Below are 21,105 nucleotides of genomic sequence, written 5' to 3' on the forward strand. Positions count from 1 at the left end.
TTGTCGTTTCTAATTTGTTGTCTACACATTATTTATAGCTCGTGAATAACTTCTCGTTTCTCTTACTTGTTTCAAGTAACTACTTTTCATAATATTCTCTCTCGTTTTAGCTTTTACAAAAACTATCAAAATTTTGGAGAACAAGGAAGAAGATAGGTGATAAAAATAAACAAAGCATTTAAATGAAAGAAGAATAAGACGACGTTGAAGAAAAAAATGAAAAAAAAATACAAATAAATTGCATCGATCGCACAAGTTTTGAGGATTTAGTTTTTATCATTTATAAATTTGATTTTTACAATTGTGGTAGACTTAGTAGTACAGTTTCAACATTTGTAGAAGTTTAAGAGGTCATTTGTTAGTTATTTAAAGTTTAAGGGTATAATAGCAACTAATGTCATATTCTTAGATCATTTTTGTAATTTAACCTAATAATAAATAAATAAATACTTAAACTCAACTAGATGTAATTTAACCTAATTAAAAAAAAAAAAACCTCTAAACGTTGTAGTTTTGTAAATAATATTTAAACTTTTAAAAATTTTGAAAAATGTCTTTAAGCTTTTAAAAATTGTTTAAAAACGACGCTAGCTGTAAATGGAAACCATTAAATTTTTGTTTAAAAAATGTCCTTAGACTATTGAAAAAGTCAATCTGAACTTAAAAAAAGTTAAAAATTTATCTAATTAATCTAAAATTTACACCAATTTTCCCACTAACCTAAATAAAAACACAAAATTTAAACGTGATAAATCATAAACACAACCAATCTTTATAGTTATTGTTGTAATTGACATACAATATATGTTAATTGTCAAATAAATAATATATTTAACTATTAACACACAATGAAAGTACGATAGATTTATGAGATTTTTTTATTATTTGACTAAAATTTTAATTTGAAATTTTGTGAGTATTTTGTAAAATTTTATGTTTTAGCCAAAATTTAAAATATGAATGTCGATGATATATCAAAATTTTAATTTTACGTTAATTTATATATTTTTGAAAAAATTATAAAAATAAAATTTGTTATTATTTTAACTCAAACAAATATGTCTATTATTTATATTATAATTAGCTTTGTTTTAATTTTGTTTATTTGTGAATTTTTGTAAGATGTAATGTAACGTAAATATCCATTTATCCTTTCATCCTTATCGAATACACGTAAATATAAAAATATGGATGAAAAATCCATGTGAATGAAAATTTAAAACTATCAGTTTAATTTAAAATTTTAGACGCAAAAAAAATTGAGAGTTATTTTTGATTTTTTTTTTTTAACTTTATGAGAAATTTGTACTAAAACAAATCGGGGTTATTATTATTCTTTTTATATAATTTAACCTTTTTGGAAATCCACTGTCACCGGTAACCGCCGGTTTCCATCATTGCTTGGCGGAGTTCTATTACTTTACCCCACACATTCACGTCTCACTCCTAATCTCTTCTCTATTTCCTGACGCAATTTCATCCTTATCGTCACCTCGCCGTCGTTCGTGGCAATTTCCGGTTGCCTATTCTATTCTTGGTACGTTTCTTCTTTCAACCTTTGATTGATTCTTATTCTTTTCTGTGTTTCTTGTTCGGTTCAGAAGTTGTGTTGGGGATTCTTAATTTTTTACCCATTTGATGGACGATCCGCTCCTTTTAGTTGTTTAGATCGGTGGCGATCTTTGTCGTTGCTTATTGGTACTGTGTGTTAGATCCGTTTCTTGTTTGATCTCGAATTATTGAATGGATGATTGTACGACCTAGAAACGATTGCGTGTATGTATGTGCTAGGTCGGTAATTTGTATCTTTGTAGGTCTAGTTTATATTGATTAGATTGAATTGTGTTTTCTCGTTGTAAATTAGAGTGATACTTGGGATGTGTTCTTGACTTGTCGAATTGATGTGGCGGGAGAGAGTTGTCTTGTTGATTGTACGATTTAATGCTCAGTTTGATATAGTTGAACTTGCATCTGGTTTTTTTTTTCCCTTTCTTCTCTATTATTTTTAATCGAGCTGTTAAGATATGTTTTCCTTCCCCAGAATTCGGTGAGTTCGGAATACGCAGGGATTCTCCTAGAATGGCAGATAAGGATGGAGAAGAGAATAACTCTCGTGGAAACGAATGGGAAGTTGTTTCACTCACTGCATCGGCGTATGAAGCTGCTCCAAATGTGAAGGAAGATGAGTCGCCTGATGAAAATAACAGCAATTTGTACGAAGCAGAAACTTCTCGTGCTCTTTTTATGTCCAGGCACTTTGTATTTCCACCGAGTCAGCACGAGAATTTGCCATTGGAACCTGATAAGAGTGAGATTCATGACGATCAAGGAGGGAAGGAGAATGTGGAATCTGATTCTGCTGTTATAGATGGCGGAAAATCTAGTAGAAAGAATGAAGATAGTTTGAATTTGGAAGGGTTGGTTGAGACAGATGAGTTTACAGGGATTGGTAAAACTATGGAGAAAGGTAGCGAGCTGTCTTTTCATGGTGATGATTTTAGTGAAAATACAACCATACCAGATTTGAATCTGGTTGACAAGGAGTTGGATCCCTTCGGTGCTCCTACCTATAGTTCTTTTCATGGTGAAACGGATCTTAGTTCCACAACCTTTGATGAAATCCCTCCATCGGAATCTAACGATCAAGTCTCAAGTCCAAAAAGCTTAGAAACTCCCAGGCTTGATAACAAAAGCAATAAGTCCAGTCTTCCCTGTGGTGCGTGGTGGAAGAGAAGAGCTGCTAATTTATACTGTCATGCAAAAGAAGCAAAGGCATTTTGGTCCATTTTCATTGCAGCTGCTGTTATGGGACTTGTAATACTTGGGCAACGCTGGCAGCAGGAAAGTTGGCAGACTCTGCAACTGAAGTGGCACATTAGTGTGAATGATCAGGTATGTTGATTACCGTTGCTTTCATTCGATGGAGTTCTTTTTATCATTTAGCTCTTTTCTATCATCTGTATACATCTATTCTGTTATGTACTTCGAATTTTGAGTTCCAGATTCAGTCTCTATAAGAGATTAAGAATACGGAATTCAAATTCAATTTTATCAGGAGCCATGGTGCAGTGACAACTAGGATCTTAAAATAGTACCCATGTGGATGTTGAGTGAAAATACTTTACTTGTTTATTTTTATTTACTTGTGTCATCCCAATTGGAGATTAAATTCTGAGATTTCCTGCATACCCTGCTTGCTTATTTATTTGAAATGCATCTAGTGCTTTGGCTTGATGTTCAAATAACTGCTAGCGCTAGGCTTTAATTTTACAAGCAGAGACAATGTAAATGAGCTTGTTGTTAGCAGAAATTCAGGGACCTTCCAACTAGGAAACCAATTTTGTTGAATACGAACTGATCCAATAGCTAATTCCAGTTCTGATTAGGGGAACTCATCATATTGTTATAAAGCCAATAATTTTTTATTTTTACTCTTACCCCGCTATTTTCTAAGCCTCATCTTTTCGGTTGTTGAGGTCATATATGGAGAAATCTAGGTCAAAAGTTTCCAGGTCTTAGTTTAGGCTTTTAGAGAATTTAAAACTGATGTATTCATGATTGTCACTATCATTCTGTTTCAATTCATCATTTTCAAGTGGTGCTCGTTAAAATTTTTGTGGTAACCTGCTCCTTGGCTTCTTGACTTGGCAACTGTATATAGATCGTGCTGATGGCACATTCATTCGCAACCTGCTTCCATTATTCTCTTGTGTTCGTGGCAGTGCAATAATTTTTTTCGTTTCAAAGATACTTAGTTGCTAACTGCAAAGCGGTATCATTTGCAAATTGCAATTGCTACATGCATCATAATTAGAAGATAGGTTTGCTTCCCTTTTCATGTTGCTATTGTATGGCGTATGGCCTAATTTTCACTGTACTGCTACTATTGCAGAAGACAAACCGAGTGCTGGGACCAATAACTAGGCTTAAAGACGTGATCGTGGGTGGCCAACGCCGTGGTTCATCCATCAAATTTACCCCCAATGAGTTATAAGATGATGACGATAAATGTAGCAAAGGAAGAAACAGCATGAAAGGAAGAGGTTTCTAAGTTAAATGCATGAGCGTGTATGGCCGTCTTTCAAAATTTACACAAGTACTTTGGGGAACATGTTGAAGTTTGATTGTTTAAGTTATATCTTTTATCTTGGTGGTATAGTACCATATTGCATTGTACATTAACTTAATCCATTGGGTGGAATGTAAGTTACAAAGGTCATACCTCCAGGGGGCTCATTTTATTTCGACTTCGTCGAGAATGGCCTGTCAAATCAGATTGAACGACACGTTTCTAGCTCACTGCTCAAGATCATATTGTTCATTTGTCTGCTTGTAATAGTTTAGCTGAAATATAATGCAACCAGTCAACTGTTCTAATCAAATTGGTTTTGGTAATTTGAATTCTACAGTTCCCAAGAAACAGGAAGTCGATTGGTTACTTTTATTAAATGGTTGGCTGGTATTCTTCTAATTTAGATGGTAGTATCCTTGAGTTCTAAAATTATTGTCTATTTTTGATGTGATTGGCTTTGAACCTGCAGCCATCAATGTTCTTTTTTATTTATCAAGGATATTTTAGTTTGGTGGTAATTTTACTCAACATGGATTCGTTTAGTATGGTAAGAATATTCGAGTCTGTCAATGAGTTTCTTTGATACACAAATGTTATAGAATTAAGTAGGTTGTCTAGTAAGATTAGTCGAGATATACATAAGTTGAACATTCATGAATATAAAAAAAAACATCTCGAGCTATGTATCTCTCAATACTAATGGCTTTCAATATCCTAAGGTGGTAGAAACTACAATTTAGGCATTGATGAATATAAAAAAACATCTCAAGCTTCGTATCTCCCATCCTTCAATGCCCTATGGCTATGGTGATAGAAATTAGAATGTCTTAATAGCGATAAAAAAGAGCTAAGAGATGACAAAATAACAATTGAATTTTCCTTCTACTCGTGTAGTTTTTATGCCAAACACTTTCAAGGGGAATAAAAAACTTCAATATACAAGGACAGTCAATAGTAGAAGCGTGGGATAATTTGTACGTGGATTTTTTCCTTTATCTATCTCTCTTTTTTGTTTTTTGTTCTCTTTTTTTTTTTGTTTTTTTTTCCTCCCCTTTTTTGAAGCTGTCGTTAAGGCATCAGCAACTTTATGGAAAAAGAAAAATTGGGGGATTTTTCTTGTTGTTCAGACTTGCCTGCCTGCTTTTTCCTTCCATTAAATTTACTAATTTAGCCACAGAATATCGGTTCTGTTTATCAGCGGAAGAAAGCATCCTTCTTTTCCCATCTACAAAATCTTCCTATTCAATCAAGAATTTTTTCTCCCGTTGCAAAGATATTCCAGACTAATGTGCCTATGATATACAATGCAACTGACACCTTGAATACGTCATCCCACGAGCCTGCATCAACCCGAAATCGAATTGAATATAAACTCGTTGCTTAAATAAAGTTGAATTGCAAATTTAGTTCATATTCATCTTGGTTGTGTTTATTTGATTGAACTTGTTAATTAAATGAGTTAATTAAATGAGGGGGTGACGCATCTTTATTGGATGTGCCAATTTTTTAGGTTCAATTCTTTACTTCCTATGTAATTTAGCTGGCTCACATCATAGTTTATTAAATATTAATGGTAGCATCGAAACTAGATAAAATCACATTTTGATGTTGAGAGATGAAAGTGTGTTTTTTTTTCTTTCTACAAAAACTTTGCAAAAAAGAAAAAAGAAAGGTTAAACGGTAGATTTAGTCACTAAAATTACAAGTTTGTATCGCTTTGATCATTACTTTTTTCTAACAATTTTATGGAATTTTTCAAATTTGTGTCGTAACAAAAAGTATCTATTTAATTGTTAAGGGTCTGTTTAGCAATTCATTTGATTTTTATTTTTTGCTTTTGAAAATTAATTTTCAAAAAACATGTTTGTTTATTAACTAATTCAGTTAACGAGAAACTGAAGAAAATTGAAAATGTAAAAAAATAAAAACTTTTAAAAAAATAAAAATAAAATTATGGTTTTTGTTTTTAATAAACAAAAATTTAAAAACATAAAGAAAAAACAAATATAAAAATTTAAAATAGTTAACCGACACATCCTCAACTGTGTCTAATAGATTTTTTATCAACCTGATCTTTTCTAAAATTAACTAATCTATTAGACAAAATGAAAAACGGAAGGCTTTGCTAGAGATTTTGAAATTTTAGAGACTATTTAAACACAAAATTGGAAATTCATAAACCTATTAACCATTTTTTTAAGTACAAGAAGAATAAGAATGAAATGATTTCCAACTAACCTCGTTGGAGTATGAATCCGGTTGCAGCTGTACCAAAGACACCAGCGAGCACGCCGGCGGTGTTTGACAATCCTAACAAGACTCCCTATGCATGAAAACAAACTTGTTTTAAAGGGCATGAGATGATAATCAAGAGTGGAAAGCACGATTAATCATTGTTAAAATGCTAAACATTCATGATTACTCAAACAATATGCATCTCCCCAAATGCTTTAAAATTCGGGGAAGATAATAAATCGGGTTTAGCTGCAGTCTGTTAACTCACAGCATATCGTGGTCCAATGTCTTGGTGATTGGAGTAGAGTCCGGATTGTGAAAATGCATCAGATCCCTGTAAGAAAAATTTATTAACCAAACCAAGCATTTAAAGTTTATTTTAATCTCTTTTATATGATTTTGCCCACATAATTACAAGGAGATTACAAAATTTTAGGGTTTACACGAGAATAAGGAGAAAAGGAAAGAAATCAACTGCATTGAAAATTCAGAGAATCCAAAGGGGTCGAATGGTAGGGCATGTTTGGATTAGACTTTCTAAGTCATTAGAATAGTGTTTCTAAAGCACACAGAAAAATAGGCCATACATGCCTTTAATCTCATCTCGATCTTATTTTGTTAGCATATTTTCATCTGATGGCCATTCTGTCTCAGTAAAACATTTCTTTTTCTAATATTAATTTCTCTGGAACATCGTGGCTGTTGTTCCTTTCGAAAAAAAGCCAAAATTTAAAGGATCCATCAGCTTTATCTATATTTTGGTGGATTTGGAGCGAACGTAATGACAGAACTTTTGGTGGTAGACCCTGGAAAATGGGGAGGTGTGGGACTTATCCTTTTCATGTTACCTTTTTTTATGCAGCTAATTCTGATAGTTTTAAGTAATTGTACGGTCTTTAAAATATTTAATCAATCAAAGCCTAAGATCATTTGCTTCCTGTGTAAGAAAATGTGAATACCTGACTGCATGCCATGCATAATACTGCCATAGCAGGTGTTCTAACATGGCTCAGCTGAGTAAGGAAAAATGCTGGTCCCAGAAATCCAATAGATTGCATGATCTGCATACAAGAACATTCTCCATCGTAATTATTTACCATACGGACTAAGTAGAAAGTTAATTCATAAACCTGAGTGACAAGGCTAAAATTCGTGCATTTTATGGAGTAGAAATACAACCTAGAACTCCCGTAAGACACAAATTTAATTGTACATCATAGAAATATAGTTAATACAGGTGTAGACACTGGACAAAATGAAGTGCATCTTGTGCTACATTATTCTATTTGAAACAGACTACCCTGTGAAATTTACATCGAATAGATGGTTCAGAGCTGAATATAGTATATCGCTATATTTTAGAAATAAACTTGGCACGATACTTATGCAAACGAATTAATGTCTAACAGATAACAGGGCAAATTAAATGTGCAAATCCTTCAGAATAAATAACTCCTAAATTGATAACCGGAGCAAAATCCCTACCATCATGCAATTACTTGACACATAATTAAGCTGGAAAGAGTCTTGCCTTTCGAACCGTAGTGATGGAAAACCCTCTGCTTACTAGCGTGTCTGCAATCCATCCTCCGATGTTTGCAAAAACAGCCATGGTCAACCATGGCAGAACACAGAAGAGTCCAGATTCGGTGAGATTGAACTTCAAAACCTGAGACAGCGACCAATAGTTCAATGGAAATGCAATGATGTCTGTTTCTGAATTTAAATTTACAACCATCTCTTAACATAATTGTCATAACTGGAGAAAACCTTCAATTGTACAATAAACTGAAGTCTGGAAGAGCAACTTGCTTAGCTAAGCAGCCAAGTTTTGCTATTGGGACTTCTTTTGGGCTCCAGTAGAGTCAATTGATTCTAGGCACGTGAGGTAAAACTACTCAACTTGGTATATAACTCAAGCACCAGAACTATAAGCTAACCTTTTTACAACTTGATTGTTCACTTCTACAGTTATTTTCTGCCATGTCTAGATGTAAATGTAGGCTTGTAGCATTAAGTTGTTAACTAGAGCTAAACAATAAACCCTGAATTACCTGATTATAGTATGTGGGCATCCAAGTCAACAGAATGAAGGTTCCCCAATTATGACAGAAATGGGAGATTATGAGAGCCCACACAGGTGCTTTTGATAAAATTAATTTCCACGGAATAACTTTCACGGGTTCCTTCGAAATGCTTCCATCAAAGATAATCTTTTTTTCCTTCGCACTGAGACCTGGATCTTCTTTTGGAGAGCTATATGCCTGACAGTAAACAAGGATTAGAAGGTAGGACAGTTCTTTCCTTTTTAGGATGGCAAATAGAAAGTTTTCATGGAAAAGACTACGAAAGACGATGATAAAGGCAAAAGGAGACTTTGGATTAACGATACGAAAGAGCAAATGCAACTCAGCATTCGTGTGTCAGTGTGTGTGTTTTTTTCTTTTCTTTCTTTCTTTCTTTTTTTTTTTTTTTTTTTTTTTTGCTATAACTAATTTTCTTTCAACTACTCATTATGCCCTAAATAACAAGAAGAATTGACTGGCCACATATGTAATCATTATACAGCACATTTCTCACTGCCAAGATCTTTTCTTCACGGTTATATGAAAAGAGCAAGTGCAACTCAACGTTTCTGTTTTTTGCTATAACCTAATTTTCTTTCAACTATTTATTATGCCTAAAATATCAGGAAGAAGTGACTCGCCATATACGTGATGATAAAACAGCCTATTTCTTTTCTCACTGCTTAGATCTTCTCTTCATGATGGCTGCATAAGTTCGATTTTCTCTGGTGGAGTGGAGAACTATTGAGTTCCATGTTTAAAATTTTTCTATTTTAATGCGCAAGGTTATAATTATAATTTAAACGCAGAAGAAGTAATAATTACTTTTGTCAGCCACAGAGCAAACCATATACTTCCGAGAGATCCAAATGAGTAAAACACAGATGGCCATCCAAATTTGTGAATTAAGACTGGTGAGAAAGCCAATCCCGTTACTGAACCGAGATACATGCCACTATAGACAAGTGCAAGTGATCTGCTTCTCTCTGATACGGGAATCCACTTTGATATAATATTGTTCATTGCAGGCATAGCAACACCCTGCAAAGAAGGCAGATAAAACAAAGAGAGAGTTCCATCAGGTATAAACTCAAAAACTTGTCTTAATTCATATTAATTGTTTGAGATAATGTGATCCATCTGACGCCAAAATGGGTTTGGTTGAAAAACGAAAAAAAGAACAAGGACGCTCGTTGATGCTCATGATGATCAAAATATCTTAGTTTAACACAGGAACAAATGTAGAGCACAAAGCCTACCTCGCCAATCCCCATGAAAGCGCGCATCATAAGCAGAAAAGGAAGCCCAATTCTTGCAGCAATTGGAGTCAATATAGTCGCTATTGACCACCATACTACTCCAAAACCCAACACAAGCTTCCCACCAATTTTGTCTGCCCATATCCCTCCAACAATCTAACCAATCAAACATAAACACGTTATATTTGATATACTTGCTCTATCCCCATGTCCAATGCACTAAAGTACACACACACACACACACACACACAAAAAGGTAGTTATGGCAGGAGAAAATTTGAGTTGATCAAATCCAATCAAACCTGCGTTAGAAGATAGCCCCAGAAAAAAGATGACTGGATCAAGCCAACTGTTGCACTATTCCAATTAAATTCTTTCGACATTGGGAGTATGGCAATACTCATGTTCACCTACAGAAATTTGTTTATACATTTAGATCAAGTACATTGACATTGCTTATGGCAGCATACTGAAGGCAAATAGTACGATCGTGTTATTCACTTCACATATTAGAGAGAAATTGAAAAATTGCTCCTTTACAAGGATACCCTTTTTTCTGCAAACAAAAAAAGTGCACATGTTCTTTAATTGACTGCTATTATAGTCGTTCAAAAGTCACTATCTAAAACATAAAATATACATTGATCAAGCAAGTCCTGAAACACTGAAGTTATCAATGACTTTTAATGTCAGTATCAGTAGATCATTGACGGACAATTGACACAACTAATATAAATCTACATTACTTTTTGTCTTTTAATACACAAGACATTGCTTTGCACTGACATTATATTTTTATTCTGAATAAGATCATCCTAACAAAGTACACCGTCGCTGATTGGTCAATGGCATCATATTTTTGTTCTGAATTAGAACATGTTAACATATAGTACACAGTCGCTGATTGGTGAATGGCATTATATTTTTGTTCTGAATTAGAACATCTTAACATAGTAAACAGTCGCTGATTGGACATGAACCACCAATTCTAAAGGAAATAATGGCAAAGCAATTGAAAGACTGTCAGATAGTTCCATGTTCTCAGGCTAAAAACAAATAACTTTGATTCAAGGTAAGTGTCAATAGGAATGGAAAAGGTACAGTACTCACACGGTCCATATTGCATAGAAGAAAGGAGAAAAAACAAAGCAATACAATCACCCAGCGCTTTGGAAAACTCTCCCACCATGGTGATACTATCTGCTCATTTTCTTCCATAAAAAATGCATCACCTGACCCCTCTGCCAATGCCAATGCATCCACATCTCCTTTTGTAATATCAAAGTCGTTTGACTTGTAATTAGCAGAAGTTCGGTCGACCTTAACATACCGAGACTTTTGGCATTGCAGCCAACTAGGTCCGTTCGATAGAATGCAAGCACTAGTACACTGAGGATAACATCTGCATTTTCTTCTTGACCAAGTGATGGTACTTTTGATAAATGGCAATCTTGGCCCAGCAGTTTCATCTGTACAAACTCCCAGTGGCTTGAAAAGTTTTCCATCTCGAGTTATAGATTGAAGAAAGGTGGAACATGCAATCTTGGGAGAAGAACTATTTAGTCTCAAACCAAGTGACTTTCTAAAAAACAAGTTTGGTTGGCCATATTGAGCTGCAAAAATAACTGAACGTTCTACTCCGTGGTGAGACGAAGCTTTTTCTGTCTTGCACACTTTTCCTGCAAATACAAGGGTAGAGACAATCAAATGTGTTTCCTTAAGGGTAGCCATTGAATTCAATTCTAAAGACAGAGAATTAAGTAACTAACAGGACAAGTGGTAATTAATTTAAGAAATTGTTGAAAACAAAAAAGTAGATCATAGCGAAGATTTAACAGAAAGCCATTTTCAGAAAGGTGCAAATGCCATCAGAACCGTTTCTCAATAAATAATATGTTTAATTGAAAACCAAACTAACAAGGCTGAGAGAACAAAAAGTCAAAAAGCGGGAATAAATAGCAACATCTTGGTCACGAAAATATCCAATACTCCTTCCGTTACAATAACACACCGCAAAATTAGACATAGATGCCCCTTACATACCACGAAACACATTACTCCTAAAATTCACAGAACGGTAGTTACAACTATCTATAAGAAAAATCTACTGAAAACCAACTGTCACATAAAATATCCTCCTTCACACGAAAATAAGCCTAGCTCCATTCAACTACACATGCAAATCACTTCCAAACTTCACTCAATCGAAGTTCAACCTCGAACAAACGAAATGCAGCAGAACAAAATGCAGGTACAACAGCAAACAAGCACTGAATTACAAACTATACACAAAACCTTGAACCAAACTACCAGTTCAATTTCGAATAAGAAGCATCGAAAGTAAGACGAGAATAACAGAAAATTTACCTGAGCCGACGAAGGAACCGAAGTTCCGATTAGAAACCAAGCTGCCGATGGCCATTTCCAACAGAAATAAAGAAAAACTGAAGTAAGCTAGCTACTCAAACTCAAGAGAAACAGTGTTGTAGATGAAGAACAGAGCGCATGGTCGAGCTAAGGTTGAAAAGATTATCGTAAAATCCGTCGCTCAACCTGTAGCCTGCCAAGTCTCTGACGTTCTTCGAACCGTAGAAGATAAAGCAGTGGTTTCTGATTTTAGAGATTCATAATAATATTCCCTTTTCTGTTTTCTATTTCTCCCTCCTCCTCCTCTTTTTCTCTTCTCTCTCAACAAGCGCCAATAAATTTTGTTGTGAAGTGACAAAATTAAGGGATTCATAAATGGACACGTGGCAGATCACCCTCCGCGTTTTGGAAGGGTTATACTAGACCGATTCAAAAGACTAAATTACCCTTATAGACAACTTTTCCTTTTAGACGTTGTTTGACTCTTTCCCTTACACGAGTTCCCCTCTAGCCTGACTAATTCGTCATTTGCCACTTTGGGTTTTATTTGTTTGGAAAATATATATTTATACATTTTTTAAATAAAAATTTCCAAGCATCACTTATCTTTCATGTACACAAAATTTGTAAAAATTCATATTTACCCTTCATTAATAAATCGATGAATTTTGTCTTTTATAATTTTGTTATAGGAAGTGTATAGGATTTATCAATTTTTTCTATTTTTGAAAAGATAACTATTTTATATTTTTCATTTTTCTATTATTTTATGAAATAAAATAGGGTTATTGTCTTAAATGTCAATACTATAGAAAATATGAAATTATGATAATAAAACTTATGTGATTACGTTTTCTAAATTACAAAAGTAACAAAATTAAAAATAGATAACCCTCTGACAACCGCTAATAGTCCTTTGTAGTCATATACCTAATTACTTGTCATATCTGTAATATATAAAAAAAAATATTTACTATAAGTTACTTTTTTCTAAATTTTTTTATCACCTGATTCAATTTCCTCTAAAATATTTATAAGATATAGCAAAATTTCAAATGTATTATAAATAGCTCTGTTTAATAAAAAGTTAAAATCTTAAATTGATATTTTCTTTGAGAGAGCCAAAATGTGATTTGGACAAATGCCATTTTATTGGGATTTTCTACAAAAATGGCTTTCTTTTTTAGGCTGAATAACATTAGTGTCCATGTCATTATCGAACGAAGTCTCTTTAGCATGTTTGATGGACTTTGCTCCTCTAACTCTCACTCCTGTTTTTATCTTATTACTTCTTCAATCTCCAGTTTTAAAAATACTCACAGCTGAGTTTATTCAATCTCTAAGGACGGAAGTTTACCATAGTTTCAAGCAGTGGTTTTTAATTGTCTTCTAACCTTCGCTCAGGTTGTACTATTACTATTATTTTAACAAAAACTTGTTCGATAAAGCATGAATAAAGCAAGTACAAGAGAGGCAAAAATCCATGTATTGTTATATACAAATGGCACACAGCTTAGTGTTTTCTTTTATCGCAAATAAGTATCCAAATAGATGGCATTCTTTACATATACGTGTCCGATTAACTGTGTAAGCTATAGAGAACACAATAAATATTAACTCAATACTAAAGGAAAACAGAAGAGAGGGAGAAATATGAAAGAAGTATAGTTGCGGATACAGCGACTTCCTCCCTCTCTCTTGTTTTCCTTTCCTCACATTCTTCGTTTTTGGTGACTGACAAATGGGAACGTTTCAGTTATGATGGAGCCACTCCTGGATGGCAGAACGAAGAGCACGGTTTGGGACAAGGTTGCGGTGCTCGAGCTTAAGATTCGTCATTGGTGAAGTATCGTGTCCACTGTCTAGCCATCCTCTCATAGCCTCCGCTTCGTATGTATAACCATCTGCAGCTACATGTGGATCTTGCATGACTTCCTGTGGATTTACATGCGGGAAAAAAACAAAGCTAGCTTTGAGATTAGGTATTTCCAGTTGATTGCTACAAAAGCAGTAAAGTGAAACTAAAGTGCCAAAAAACTAAAGTTAAAGATCGAAATTCAAACATGTACGGGGCCGAATGATCTACCTGAAAAATGGGACAGATAAAATAAGAGGGAGGTTGAGAGTGTTCTGCAGAACCAAGCTGGATGGACAATCGGCCCCCACAGGAAGCCCTCATTGGTCCAAGCACCCTCCAGACATCAGTAATGAGATCGGGGCGGCTCTTTCGCTTCATATCACAACACCTCAATGCCAATCGAGCGAGCTGTTCGGCCTGCACGAATGGCCAATCTCCTGCTAAAGGATCCAAAATGGATTCTAAATTTCCATTTGCCATTGCATATTGCACTTCCTTTGATATCCCCATTGCAGACCTACCGGTCAATAACCGCAAAAGTATTATCCCGAATGAATAAACATCTGACTTTGTTGTTAGCTCTCCAGATGAAAGGAATTCAGGATCCATGTAAGCAAAAGTCCCCTTGGGGTTGTCAGTTCTCCAAACAAGGGTTTCGCTGTTTAGCATTTCATCCCGAGACAATAAGCGACAAATTCCAAAGTCGCCAAGCTTGCATACAAAATTTGCATCAAGCAATACATTTGCAGGTTTCAAGTCACCATGAATGATGCTGTGGGGCTTACTCGAGTGAAGAAACATAAGGGCTGAGCATAACTCGGTGGCAATGCGTATTCGTATTTGCCAAGATAAAGGTGGAGTATTATCCTTGCAGCTTAGCCTATCTTCGAGGCTTCCATTACAGAGGTATTCGTAGATGAGAACCCAAGCTTCCGGACAGGCACCAATGAGCGTGACAAGATTGGGATGTCTCATCTTACTCAATACATTAACCTGATAAACCAGATAATACAGAGAAACAAACACCTAAATCAAAATATGAATATTTTGTTTTATTTAAGAATAAATATGAATATATAAACAAATCCCTCCTCAACCAAAGATATACAATAAGTTGTGACATTTAAAAAGATGAAGAGAGAGTTCACCTCTTGTTGAAATTCAGAGGGGCCTTGAGAGCTATCAGAATGTAGGATTTTTATAGCCACCATGGTATGACGCAAGTTACCTCGGAATATACTTCCATATCCCCCTTCTCCAATCTTCAGGGAGGGATCAAAGTTTTTAGTTGCTTCCTCGATCTCCCGAAAAGGGAACTCAGTGAAGAACTGTGTAAGGTCTCGGCCTGTGGATTGATTTTCTCTAAGCTCCTCTGCTTCTCTAAGTGCATTGTCGCGTTGAATTTGCAACTCTTCTCGCTCTCTTTTGTAACTCTGTAACAACTCAACGGCAGAAAGAATTTTTTGCTCCAACTCCTTTGCAGTTAGATCGGCTTCTAAAAGATCTCTCTCCAGACTTGCCTTCTGATCTTGCGCTATCCGGAGCTCTTCCATCTCTTCATTCAATTGTGTCTTTATACTTTCAAGTTTTGCCTTTTCCTTCGCTAGCTCTTGTTCAACCTCCTTCCTTTGTTTCAGTTCTTCGGCATATAGCCCTTCTGCAACTCTGACCTGTATATTTATCAATGTAGGAGCAAAATATGTTAGGACTATACTGATTAAGTAGACTGGTGTAACACATTTGAAATGATAATATCTACTTCCAATGGATAACAGCATCTACCAACAATTTAAGAACAAAAAAGTAGTAAGCAGAATAGTGGTAGGCCCCACTCCTTGTAATATGTTCATGGCCCACCTTACTAATCTGAGTTACACAACAAAAATTTTACATAATAAAAGTTCATGGCCCACCTTACTAATTTGTGTAAAGCAACAGAAATTTTACATTAAAAAATGTTTTTAGGACCAACTCCAAGCAGCAAAAGCGCAATCTCAAATGCAATTTATAGGATTAGGGAGAATACTTGGCAAAAATGGGTCTATATTTCAAAACCAAAAGCATTTTCTTCTTTTAAGCCTCAAATAAAAGCAAACTCGTAATCATGAATCAACCTCGTAAATTAAAAAGATGAATGCTTTTATCAAATATATCAACCTCACCCTGTGTAGAGCATTAACAGTTTCTTTCTCGGATTTTCTACGTGCAATTGCCTCTAGAAATGCTTCACGCCTTGCATTTGCAGCTTCCATCATCACCCGTTCACATTGATTGTAAAGGTTGTCACTGGTATTCCCATCCTGCTAAAATTGGAGAGAATTTGTCGGCTGATTTTACTTGTGGTCAAAGAGGGGGGATTGTCAAAGAGAACAATATAGGATACACCACTAAATGGAGAAGTCAACAAACTCATATTGCTTTTCATCATGAAGATGTATGATAACTGGTAATTCTTGCTGACACGATGCAATGACAAGAAGTAAATTACACGAACACTTCAAGTTTCAAGAAAAATAGTTACCTCCAGTCCATTTGCACATAATTCAACCCTAAAAAATGGGGATGGAGCCATATCAATCACACCACGAGGAGAGCGTGTGGAATTTTCTGACCTTTCAGAGGGACTTCTCCTTGTTAATAAACCCCATTCATCCTTAGCCTCGTTAACCTCCAAGTTTCTTGCAGCATGAACCCCACTCCTAATATCTGGAGAAGAAGGATCTAGTATGTTCCCTCGAAAATGGTCAAGAAGCAATGATCTCCCCCTAGGACGTAAACTGGAAGACGGGCTTCCCACTTCCCTGCTATTATCCTGTCCCAGTGGCAGTGACTGTGATCTCCGGTGGGTAACTTCTGAGGATTCAGCGTCTGGACTTATTTGTGGAGATGAGATGATTGTTTCCACTTGAGCTTCATCTGATATACCCTCCCTGTAGTTGCATTATCAATAGATTATCAATTCTAAGATTTAACAAATGACAAGACAGACTATCTGGAGACAGCAATTTCATGCAATATCTTTCAATGAAAACATCGACTACAGAGTAGCAAAAGAGAAGTTGAAACTTTTTGTTTGGGAATTAAGGTGATCAATTTGTAGTTGAGCAGGCACGACGTATCCAAATATCTAAATAAATCTTCAAGACAGCTAGCAGAGATTAACCTGGTGCAGATGAGGTTACCCTTGCAAATAAACTCAATGTGACAGAAAGCCGGTGCCTGTGAACGCACGTAGATGGCTTTCTTAGATTTCAAATCCACCATTTTCCTACAATATTCATTATTATGTTAGCAATTCAAGTTTAAATGTTCATAAAGTCATGAACCAAAATATCTCTACCTTAGCTGATTTCAACTAAACAACAAAATGTCAGATGAAAGTTAACCCTATTATACATATATACACAGGAATGCCTCGTCATTCAAAATATTAACAATAGCAACCAAAAAAATATCAACAATAGCAACCAAAACACCCAAACATTAAGTCTTCAGAAGGAATTGCATACAATAAGCTCTCATCTTTATTAATGAATCAAAGCCATCACCAACCAACCTGAATGATGAACACGGTGCTGGTGCATACAAATCTCATAGCCTGCCAAAAGTTCTTCAACATATGACGGTGAAATGCTCATTAATTATAATTACTAAATCATACATTCTATAACTATAAATGTGGTTCGCAAACCTCCCCTCGAGAACTATAAGCATTTACTTGCCCTTCTTTGCATAAAACATATTTAAGAACTATTTTGTCTGAACATAGCAATGTTGGTAAGATGAACAAAAATAGTGTAAATGCATGAAACGGGAAGTAATATGATCCTATGTTACAGTTAAAAATCTCCAACAAAGAAATAAAACGTCACAGTTGGAGATCTAGATGAATAAAAATGGCCATGACTTGGCTTGCACCTTGAATAACACTTGTCTACAGCTGCTCCCATAACGAGCTTATCGATCCTGTGTAGGGAGATCATATCAACTATTCCCTTTTCAATATACTTAGCTTCACCACATAGTTTATCAGCATGAACCTGTTTAATATATGAATTTTACATTAGAAAATTAGTGAGGAGGTATAAAAGATTAAGAAAAATTTGATGGCAAGGCCAGCAACACACCACAAGCCTGTGATGAAACAGGAGAATGAATTTCATTTTTAATAATACGTTATGTAAAAGAAAATAAAATTTGGTTTAATATATAAATAGGCCAATAAGAAAACTAGATTGAAGAACGCATACCCCTTCTTGAAGACAGTAAAGAATATACTCATTCATAACCCTCGGCAAATTTTGCTTCTCAAACTCGTGATATGCTTTCACCTCCTCTTTCTCCAATGAGTTTGCTGGAAACTTGGTTCCCACTGGCCAAGGAAAGCAAGTTCAATCACGTAGTCAACGTTTGATGCAAACATAGAAGGGTTTTTTCACGCAATTTCTATCGTATTCAGATCATACTCCTAGAATAGTCACCAGTTAATGGCAGATACAGTATATCTAGTTTTTGTCACACAAATACATAAAAACCAGAAAATTCATGCGCAGTTCTACGTGTAGACGTAAACTTACTTAATGGAATCATCTGTGCAGGTACGTGAACATGAAGGAGGCAAATCTTCTTCCCACGTGAGGATTTTAGTGCATATCTCAAAACTGATAAGCACTCTTTCACATCTTTCCCAACAGCAACATAAATTATATCTTCACTAACAGCTCCCACGGGCTCTTCTACAATTTCTCTGCTTGAGCTGATCATAATTGGTGAAGCTTCGGCATAATTAATTGGACCAACTCGAGGAGTAGTTGCTTGCACAGCACTCACAACCGCCATGATAAGAAACTCTACGAATGTCAAAACTCCATACCAACTGAACCCAAGTATTTTTCTCCTATGTTCTATCTCACTAAAACCATGTCGGTTCAACTAGTAAATTGCCATTTGAAAAAGAAAAGGTTAACAAAAAAAGTGAGGAATCCCAATCAGATAAAGTTACATACAGCAAAACTTCTTTTGCTTTTCTACCAAAAGTATGAACATCTTTCGTTTCTCAACCCCCTCCCTCTCTAGCTCTTTCAGTCACTCTCTCTCTCCAATTCCACGATGCTCGTGAATAATACGAACTCAACCACCAAAAATCAACTGACCCAGTAAACCAAAACGAGTGCAATTGCAGAAAGCAAGCACAGTTATACTACAAATTCAACAAATCAACCGGCAAAAAATACTCAAAATTCACAGCGCAAAGAGAAATGGGGAACAATTAATGGGTGTGAAAAGGGGAAAAACCCCTTTTCAGAATTCAACTGACAGCTCTAACGCCGGTTACTTTGGTGAGAAAGTGTCGTTTGTCTTTGGCGCCAATGAATCAGCGATGATAACAAAGAGAGTATTGGTCTTGAATTTACGATGTAGATTAAGAGAAAGCGATAGCAAATATACAATAATTCATCCATTTTCTTACACTCCACCGTTCTCTCTTGAGCTCCCTATTTTGCCAATTGTCGCGATTCGACGATTCACTGGAAGAGAAACTTCGTGGAACTGAAGAAGCGAGCTCCTCAAAATTTTGTTGGAGTGGAAGTCGAAATATGAATGAATTTTGAAGCAATCTCTCGTTTTCCAACATCATTGTTTATTGAATTTTGCAATAAACTAGAAGAAGTCTGGATGCTGACAGATTAGGGGATAAAAAAAGGGAAAAGACTTCGGTGCTGTGCATATGCTTCGTGAAATTTCTTTTCCTACTAACCTTTTTGTACAAGAGAAAAAGGCAAGAAGTTAAAATACCTAATTGAATCTAATCATTGCCTATAAAAAAACATGTCTCTAACTATTGCATGTAATTTTTGTTCGATTTATTTTGAAAAACAATCAAATTATCGGAAATTGTTCTTCGAAAAAATAAAAACCCGAGAGATTGCAAAAAATAAAATAAACAAATTTAAAAACTCATAACACTTTTTTTTTCTATTACAAAATATGATGTATATATGACATAGCTACCTATCTATTTTTAAATTTGTTATTTTTTTAATTTATAAAATATAGTAATATAAACCTTGTTAGCATAGATTTTTTTATTATTTTTGTAAATGTTTCTAAAATTTTTACTCGATAATTTTAAGTTGTAATTCGAAAATTAATATAAATTATAACCTAAGATGATATCGAGAAGTGTTTTGATGCACAATAAAGGGTCGTTTGACTTTAACAGAGGGAAAAGTATAAATCGAAAATAATGAGTTAGTGAGCTCTTCTTTCCCATTGGTCAAGTGATTTATTAGTTTATTGAAAGAATAAAAATATGTATATCAATTTTACATTCATTTGAGGGTTTTGGTATTTGAGAGTTGGCAACTTCCCGAAATTCATGATGGTTGCTTCCTTCCTCGTGCCAAATACATCTAATGGGTTAAAATAAAAGTTTATAAAGATTGAGATGATAAACTATGGTCGTCTTTGAATATAGCAACACAAATCAAAATATTTATAAAAGTGGCAAACAAATTTTTTCAGTTAAAATATAACAAAATTTTCAAATTTTCTATTGATGTATATCGTTGTTGTTAATTAAAGAGGTTCATAGAGGTTTGTTAGCTTTTGTCAATTCTCATTGTTGATAGGTTATAAAAGATTGTTGTATTAGTAATGGTATTTAAAATAAATTTACATTAATTAATATGACAAAAATTTAGAGCTTCAAGTTGCATGTTGAAAGCTATTAAAGATAGTTAACTAAAACATTAATTGTTTTAAAATATAAAACATAGGTATTGATATCAAATGAAAAAAGTTGTAACTTAATTGTGTTTGTACAGTTTTACTATATTTTTAACCATAACTACTGTAATTGAATTTGCGAGAAATGTAATAAATTATCATTAACTTGTAATAGAAATGTATTTGGACACCATTAGATTTTAGAAAAATAAATCTTATAGTTTGATCCCGATAAGATAAAAGATCAAAACAATGTATAGTTTAACATTTCATCAAATGAATTTGTTCTTTTATTTCACTTTCGTGAATAAGGTTAGAGTTTAGTGGTCACAAATAAATACTTTTTTAAGACGAAATAATGATTTAAAATCGTATATACGAAATAACATAACTTGAACACAATGACTTGGAGCGAAGCACCAGAAAATGGGGGGAAATCCTGAACCGGGGCAGATGGACTGAACTGGGTTAGGTTGTGATTGAAGACGATGCCTGGTTCAACCAATACACCTATTGGCC

The 21,105-nt window shown here is 34.7% G+C and overlaps 3 protein-coding genes across 7 annotated transcripts; 1 reads left to right on the forward strand and 2 right to left on the reverse strand.

Moving 5' to 3' along the window:
* Nucleotides 1-1,361: 1,361 nt before the first annotated feature.
* LOC103483267 (ATG8-interacting protein 1) lies at nucleotides 1,362-4,382 on the forward strand. 3 transcript variants are annotated; one of them, XM_008439812.3, is made up of 3 exons: nucleotides 1,362-1,537; nucleotides 2,042-2,892; nucleotides 3,893-4,382. In XM_008439812.3, the coding sequence occupies exons 2-3, from the start codon at nucleotides 2,080-2,082 to the stop codon at nucleotides 3,992-3,994; spliced, it is 915 nt and encodes a 304-aa protein (XP_008438034.1). In that variant the 5' UTR covers nucleotides 1,362-1,537; nucleotides 2,042-2,079; the 3' UTR covers nucleotides 3,995-4,382. The 3 variants fall into 3 exon arrangements, with proteins under 3 accessions (XP_008438034.1, XP_008438035.1, XP_008438036.1); XM_008439813.3 differs by having other exon boundaries at nucleotides 1,394-1,537; nucleotides 2,023-2,892; XM_008439814.3 differs by lacking the exon at nucleotides 1,362-1,537 and adding an exon at nucleotides 1,545-1,698.
* A 545-nt stretch (nucleotides 4,383-4,927) lies between these two features.
* Nucleotides 4,928-12,333, reverse strand: LOC103483268 (ascorbate transporter, chloroplastic). Its single transcript, XM_008439815.3, has 11 exons — nucleotides 12,000-12,333; nucleotides 10,743-11,311; nucleotides 9,935-10,042; nucleotides 9,633-9,788; nucleotides 9,199-9,414; nucleotides 8,362-8,571; nucleotides 7,839-7,976; nucleotides 7,267-7,368; nucleotides 6,576-6,641; nucleotides 6,311-6,395; nucleotides 4,928-5,412 (listed from the first exon to the last, which is right to left on the reverse strand). Exons 1-11 carry the CDS (start codon nucleotides 12,052-12,054, stop codon nucleotides 5,315-5,317), a joined length of 1,803 nt encoding a protein of 600 aa, XP_008438037.1. The 5' UTR covers nucleotides 12,055-12,333; the 3' UTR covers nucleotides 4,928-5,314.
* Nucleotides 12,334-13,471: 1,138 nt separating this feature from the next.
* LOC103483269 (U-box domain-containing protein 33-like) lies at nucleotides 13,472-19,629 on the reverse strand. Of its 3 annotated transcripts, none has more exons than XM_008439816.3 (9): nucleotides 18,435-19,629; nucleotides 18,108-18,229; nucleotides 17,776-17,897; nucleotides 17,021-17,125; nucleotides 16,379-16,787; nucleotides 16,020-16,157; nucleotides 15,006-15,527; nucleotides 14,086-14,850; nucleotides 13,472-13,934 (listed from the first exon to the last, which is right to left on the reverse strand). In XM_008439816.3, the coding sequence occupies exons 1-9, from the start codon at nucleotides 18,694-18,696 to the stop codon at nucleotides 13,752-13,754; spliced, it is 2,628 nt and encodes an 875-aa protein (XP_008438038.1). In that variant the 5' UTR covers nucleotides 18,697-19,629; the 3' UTR covers nucleotides 13,472-13,751. The 3 variants fall into 3 exon arrangements, with proteins under 3 accessions (XP_008438038.1, XP_016899038.1, XP_008438039.1); XM_017043549.2 differs by having other exon boundaries at nucleotides 16,020-16,160; nucleotides 18,435-19,576; XM_008439817.3 differs by lacking the exons at nucleotides 17,776-17,897; nucleotides 18,108-18,229; nucleotides 18,435-19,629 and adding an exon at nucleotides 17,414-17,458 and having other exon boundaries at nucleotides 16,020-16,160.
* Between the last annotated feature and the right edge of the window lie 1,476 nt (nucleotides 19,630-21,105).

The sequence above is a fragment of the Cucumis melo genome, chromosome 6 (assembly GCF_025177605.1).
Source record: "Cucumis melo cultivar AY chromosome 6, USDA_Cmelo_AY_1.0, whole genome shotgun sequence".
NCBI classification, from domain to species: Eukaryota; Viridiplantae; Streptophyta; class Magnoliopsida; order Cucurbitales; family Cucurbitaceae; genus Cucumis; species Cucumis melo.

Bases quoted from the DNA above. Each gene is read 5' to 3' on its own strand.
- LOC103483268 (XM_008439815.3), bottom strand. From the start codon at position 12,054: ATGGCCATCGGCAGCTTGGTTTCTAATCGGAACTTCGGTTCCTTCGTC. The intron at 6,396-6,575 runs GTGAGTTAACAG...TTTCATGCATAG, and splicing joins ACATTGGACCACGATATGCT to GGAGTCTTGTTAGGATTGTC. The intron at 5,413-6,310 runs GTTAGTTGGAAA...GGGTTGATGCAG, and splicing joins CGGATTCATACTCCAACGAG to GCTCGTGGGATGACGTATTC.
- LOC103483269 (XM_017043549.2), bottom strand. From the start codon at position 18,696: ATGGCGGTTGTGAGTGCTGTGCAAGCAACTACTCCTCGAGTTGGTCCA. The intron at 18,230-18,434 runs GTAAGTTTACGT...TTCCTTGGCCAG, and splicing joins TGCACAGATGATTCCATTAA to TGGGAACCAAGTTTCCAGCA. The intron at 14,851-15,005 runs GTGAACTCTCTC...CTGGTTTATCAG, and splicing joins CCTCTGAATTTCAACAAGAG to GTTAATGTATTGAGTAAGAT.
- LOC103483267 (XM_008439812.3), top strand. From the start codon at position 2,080: ATGGCAGATAAGGATGGAGAAGAGAATAACTCTCGTGGAAACGAATGG. The intron at 2,893-3,892 runs GTATGTTGATTA...CTACTATTGCAG, and splicing joins ACATTAGTGTGAATGATCAG to AAGACAAACCGAGTGCTGGG.